Source organism: Notolepis coatsorum (genome assembly GCF_963971535.1).
Source record: "Notolepis coatsorum genome assembly, chromosome: 3".
Classification (NCBI taxonomy): domain Eukaryota; kingdom Metazoa; phylum Chordata; class Actinopteri; order Aulopiformes; family Paralepididae; genus Notolepis; species Notolepis coatsorum.
The window spans coordinates 164,517,390-164,523,952 of NC_140167.1; the positions used below are offsets into that span (position 1 = coordinate 164,517,390).

Consider the following 6,563-nt stretch of genomic DNA (forward strand, 5'->3'; position numbering starts at 1 on the left):
TCGTCAATAACAGACTCCTGAGTAACCACATCTAGTAGTGCAGCCCCTTGTCAATAACAGACTCCTGAGTAACCACATCTAGTAGTGCAGAATTGGCACAGCGGGTAATTGGGATGGGAGAAAAATAGAAAAAGAGGAGAAAAATTGGATAAAAAAATTAAATAAATAGGCAATACAATTTGAATATAATATGAAAAATATGAGAAACAATACAATTAACGCTGTAAAAATAAATAGTGTAAACAAAGGTGCAGATGAGGGTCTGTATGCCCCATCGGTTATATTGTATGTTACAATAAATATAGGCAATAAAGAATTAGAATCTAAATATATACTAAGAGTAAAAATAAACAGTATACACAAGGTGCAGTATACACAAGGTACCTTAACTAGCATGATATACGTCATACATTGTAGACCGTTTAATCCGATTCATGTCTTCTAATTATTGTATGTTAATTATGTTGTAATTATCCTGTGTGTGTGTGTGTGTGTTAAACAGAGGGCCGATGACGATGTTGTAATTATCCTGTGTGTGTGTGTATTAAACAAAGGGCCAATGACGATGTTGTAATTATCCTGTGTGTGTGTTAAACAGAGGGCCGATGACGAGGCTGTGTTAGACAGAGGAGGCACCAGCGGCAACAAGGGAACCAACTTTGGTGAAGAAGATGTGGAAGGTTGGTACACAGACACATAATGTACTGTAACCAGTGTTGTAGTCCAGTCTGGTACACAGACACGTAATGTACAGTCTATGTCTAGTAACCAGTGTTGTAGTCCAGTCTGGTACACAGACACGTAATGGAGTTAATAACAATCTGTATAGTCAAAGCCAGTGTTTCCCCTAGGATTTTTTTCAGGGGGGGTGGTAGGCCCCCCGAAACTACTAGTGTTGTCGCGGGGCGCGCGTGTCACGGATACGTGGTGTCAACAGTGTCTTCATAGAGGCGGTTGTTAGTATCGGTGCATTTCTCTACACTGAGCTGAAATGAAACGATTGCACATAAATTAGGTTTATTAAAACACATAAATTAACTTATTTACAATTATACATACAGTAGTGACAACACACATATGAACTATTTACAATACAGGGAGGCACATACAACACTCATAACAATTTACAACCAGTGTCAGAGCGAGCGCACTCAAGTTGTTCTGAAATTCTGAGGGCTCAGAGTGCACTGCACACTGGACGCTCTGACCAAAGAGTCAGTTTATCAGAGTGGAGCAGATTTTCAGAGTGAATTTATTAACTCACATTAACTAGGGTCCTATGAATTCCGTTTAATCTTTTCCTGTTTTCGGATTCCTCAGTTTTTGTATTTTCCTGTTTTCGGATTTCTCTGATTTTATATTTTTTCCTTTGGATTTAACAAAAAAAAAACAATACAAAATGTTTTTAACTAACTTTAATAATGCCAGTGTTGTTCAGTGCCAGTTCAGTTATGAGGTTTCTTTTTTTCAATTCAGTTCAATGCAGTTCAACTGCCAGTGCAGTGCAATAACTAAATAATAATTAAATAGTTAAATAATACAAAATAATAATTTGTTTAAAAGAAATCAGATTTTTTTTTTTAAATGTCATTTATTTCAAAGAGATGTCCTTTAAAGGTCCATGCTTCTCCCCATCTCTGTCTGACATCACCATTGTGATACATGATGGTTAGGCCTTTGTGTTTTCTCTTTTGTCGGTCAGCAGCGTTTTGTACTTGCTGAAGCTTCTCTCTCACTGTATAATAATTTTAAAAGTTTAAATATCAACATTATCTGGCCATCCTCAGTAAATATCAAACTTTCCAAAGACCAGAGTTGGGACGGGCACGCGCGCACACACACACACACACACACACACACACACACACACACACACACACACACACACACACACACACACACACACACACACACACACACACACACACAGAAATGGAGAATGGCTTACTGTATATGAACTATCCAGTTCATATATCAACTTATATCAACTATCTAGTTAGTTTTTATATAATTTAGCTAGCTCTCCAACGGTACTGTGATTAAAGCAAGGGGAGGGGAAACACTGAAAGCCATGTCTCCAAGATGTTAGATTTCGATCAATCAGCCAGTATCACCTCTTCATCTGTTGGCTTGTGTCACTTATCACCTCTGTATCCGCTGACTCTGCGTTGTGTTTTATCTCTCCAACGTCTTCTCGTACTGGCTGTACAATCTTTGTCATTCCCCTTTAATGCAATCCGTAATCATAATAATTCACCACCTTCGTAAGAATTTGACACTTGACAGCGTAATACCTTTCTTGGAAAACGTTGTTTATTCCATAAACAAAGCCTCGTAATCAGATGGAAACCAATTCTGTATTGTCCTTGAAAAGTCTTTGGAAGAAAACTAAATTCATTATTCTAATGATCTCTCCTTTCACCCCGCTCGGTGGTCGTCGCGGCCTAGCTGTTATCCAAAAGCCTTCATGGTTGTCGTGCCACGTCAGTCCGTCCCCCCCCCCCTTGCAAGGGGAGGAGGGAGCCGTTTTAAAGTCTCTGATCAACGTCCGCTCGCGTCAGCTTCGTATCTAGATCTAACTCATACGCGGAAGAACACTCACATTATAATAATCATCATCATTCATCAATGACAGGCCCCGCCCCTCTTCTGGTTGTCATGTGACACGCTGTCATGGCAACTGCTTTCAACCTTTAACAGACATTAAACTGCCGTTTCTAATGATGGCAAACTCTCTCTGACCGTTCCTGCACTGTTCTCTGTCCTTATCAGTTGTTATGTGCTGATGGAATTAGGGATGCCCCGATCACGTTTTTTGCCACCGATCGTCTTGAGCCATATCGGTCGATACCGATCCGATACCGATCGTTTTTAATAAAAATTTATTTTTACAAATTATTTTATATAAATTATTATTTTTATAAAATATATATATTATATAATTAGACTTGTACTTGTATTATCTGCGAGACATCGCCACCACGCAACAAGTCAAAATGCTCTCTATCTGCAAACAGCTCCACTGTCTGTGTGTACTCGAGTAGCCTCCAGCTACGGCCAGGATTCTCCGGCGCTGCAACTGGACCCTAGTATACATAAATCACATTCAGCAAGCCCTCAGCTCGAATACGCATCGAATCAATGTTATAAGACATTGATATCAGGAGCTATCTGTAGCTACTGCTAGCCGGCTAGATAACGTTAAGACAACGCCTCAGTGAACTATTTAGTTTAGAGCTAACGTGAGCTAACGTGAGCTACCGAGTCAACGGAGGTAACTTATCATGCACTCGACTATTGCTGGAGCATTTGTTGATATCAGCAGCTATCAGTAGCTAGCCAGCTAGATAACGTTAGACAATGCCTCATGTAGTCACTGGGTCATTTAGTTTAAACAGTAACGTTAGGTAGGTAGCCAACGTTAGCTCACGTCGCATGCCATGCACCAGACTATAGCACACTGCGAGGCTCTTGTTTACATGAGTGCGGGAGGGGCTGGGGAGGAGGAGGCGCCGTACGCTGCAAGCAGCTCTGTGTCTGAGAGAGAAGTCAGCAGTGACTGTGAGATCTCCGCTAAGAATTGGATCATGTTTTTCGATCGGTTTTGACGATCGCGAAAATAAAGCATTATCACCGATCGCATATTTATACTGATTATCAGCCGATAACGATCAGTGGCCGATCGATCGGGGCATCCCTAGATGGAATGCAGACACCCTGCTCGCTGCTACAACACTGACTGCTCCCTGCTCTGTTTTCACCCAGCTGATAACGGCCCTCTATCCAGTTTGGCTGGAGACAGACATACATGCTGAAAATGATGATAATGGTAGTATCCTCTTAAAACTCATCTCTATATCGGTTATACACCAAATGCAAATCATCGATTTCCTTCAAAGAGGAGTTAATAACAATCTGTATAGTCAAAGCCATGTCTCCAAGAGGAGATAATAACAATCTGTATAGTCAAAGCTATGTCTTCCTATGAGTTAACTGTAGGAAGAAGATGTCTTTTGAGTGGAGGGGACCTTTTACAAAACAGAATACGAGGAGGGCTTGAGCGGGTGAAAGAAAGACCAACAGCGCACCACCTACGCCATCCTTAGAAAGACACCTTTTTCACATGTATTTCCCAGGAGGTGCGAGCAGAGCGGGAGGCAGAGTCTGTGGGCGAGAGCTGCCTCTCCGCATCAGTTATCTGGTAACCGTTGATAACGAGGACACATACTGTAGAGCAGAGATTACATGCAGTTATCAGCGGATGTAGTGAACTAGACAACTTTTACCACATTACAGTTGTCTACATATTTTTTTTATTTATTTATATATATATATATAATTTTATTTTTGGGCTCATTTGAGGACATGATGTTTTACCCCCCCCCCCCCCCCCCCCCCCCCCCCCCCCCGCACACACACACCAGATGCAGCTGGGGATTAGCAGAGAGGGAGCCTGTATCTTACTTCTATGACAGATGTTATTCACAGAAAAAACACACATCTCAAAAGCTTTACTTTTAGCCAAAAAAAATGTGCTGTACTGTGTACCTTTTATTTATTTAATTTGAGATAACACTACACTAGAAAGGGTTGAACACATGGCATTTGGTTAGTGGCAGACAGTAGTGTGTAATGTGCAGAGCAGACTATAGGAATCTGTTTTGACAGATACTAAAGAGGATCTGGATTAATGCTACATAATTATAGTGTAATATGTGTAAATTACTCTAAATTAACTTAACTTAGTACAGATTTATATGTACAATGTCAAAACTAAGCAGGCTATTCTTGATCCACTGATGGAACAAACTTCCCACCACAGTCAGGACAACTGAAACCCGCCCTATTATTTTGCATTTCGCTACTAAGTAATCTACCTTGCCTATATTACTACATGCTATGCTAATATGTCTATACTACTAGCTACTATGCTAGTAGCTTGACACCATGACAGTGACAGTACTATGACAGTCCGGAGGTCTAACCTTAAGCTCAGGGGGGGGGGGGGGGGGGGGGGGGGGGGAGGGCGTGCCTTTGCTGTTGCAGCCCCTGAACTGTGGAACAGCATCCCCACCTCCATTAGGCTTGCCCCCTCGATAGATTGGCTCGAAACCCACTTCTACCTACTAGCCTTTCCCGTTCACTGACCATGCCCTGTTTTCCTGTGTGCTTGCCTGTGTGCCCTCCCGTAAAACGGAGTTGTGATTATTGTCTATATGTATCTACCGTATGTATCTACCCTCTGTACAGCACTTTGGTTGACACGTGTCATGTTAAATGTGCTATATAAATAAATCTGATTGATTGATGCTAATATGTCTATACTACTACACTAATATGTCTATACTACTAGCTACTATGCTAATATTGATTGATTGAAAACTTTATTAACAGATTGCAGAATGTGTACAATACAGTACGGCTCAATACAAACAACTGCTAAGAGGATGCAGACCAGAAAAATACTTTCGTCTTGTTTATATCAGGGTCCTCCATTTTCAATTCATCAAGACTAAATGTCATACATGACATACATGTCTACTACTACCTACTGGCTACTATACTATGTCTATACTACTACCTACTATGCTAATATGTCTATACTACTACCTACTATGCTAATATGTCTATACTACTAGCTACTATGTCTATACTACTAACTAATATGCTAGTATATCTATACTACTACCCAGTGGCGGACTGGGACACAAATTCAGCCCGGGACATTCAGACACACCAGCCCACACACCGGCCCACGCACCGGCCCCGAAACCGGCCCACACAACGGCCGTTATGAAACACTTGTCCAGTATTAAACAACCCAAGGCTGTGGCTAAGGAGTCAACATCAGGGAGACCAAATCTACACACCGCCCCTAGATGTGCACTCATGCACAGTGCACACACACACACACACAGACACACACATACATATACCGTTACTTCCTGTCATTGGCATATTTTTTTTTTTTTACTAACATCTTAGTGCCTCATTAGCCTAGGGATTAAGGATACATGAAGTATTAACTACACCATAATAATATTGAGGTTTTGATCCATAGAAAGTAGGGATGTCCGATATTATCGGCCTACCGATATTATCGGCCGATATCGGCATTAAAATGTGATATCGGAAAATATCAGTATCGGTTTTAAAAAAATTATATTTTTTTTACATTTCTATAACCTTTATTTACCCAGGCAAGCAAGTAAGAACAAATTCTGATTTTATTTATTGTCAAAAGTATGCATAATGTTGTGTTAATTCCACAACAAGAGATATGTAATGTTAATTACCTGAAATTATTCCATTTTTTGGGGCGGGAAACCCTGCATATATCGGTATCGGTTGATATCGGTTGATATCGGTATCGGAAATTAAGAGTTGGACAATATCGGTATATCGTTATCGGTAAATAGATGAGGTCTGTGCTACACAATTTCAGTTAGATTGGATTTATTGTCCTTTAATTTGGCACTCATGACATAAGTTGCTTGCCGTTTAATCAACATCGAAAGACCCCCCACTTCCTCCCAGACACCCATTCCAAGAGCCTGTTTTCT

General features: G+C 40.7%; 1 protein-coding gene across 1 annotated transcript in view; it reads left to right on the forward strand.

The window, feature by feature from the left end:
- slc4a10b (solute carrier family 4 member 10b) overlaps positions 1–6,563 on the forward strand; it is a gene marked incomplete at both ends in the record, with an annotated part of 308,140 nt that overhangs the window by 40,837 nt on the left and 260,740 nt on the right. Inside the window, one exon of the mRNA XM_084311423.1 lies at positions 599–680. Within this exon, the coding sequence (XP_084167549.1) occupies positions 599–680 (82 nt within the window). The remainder of the gene's footprint in view (positions 1–598; positions 681–6,563) is intronic.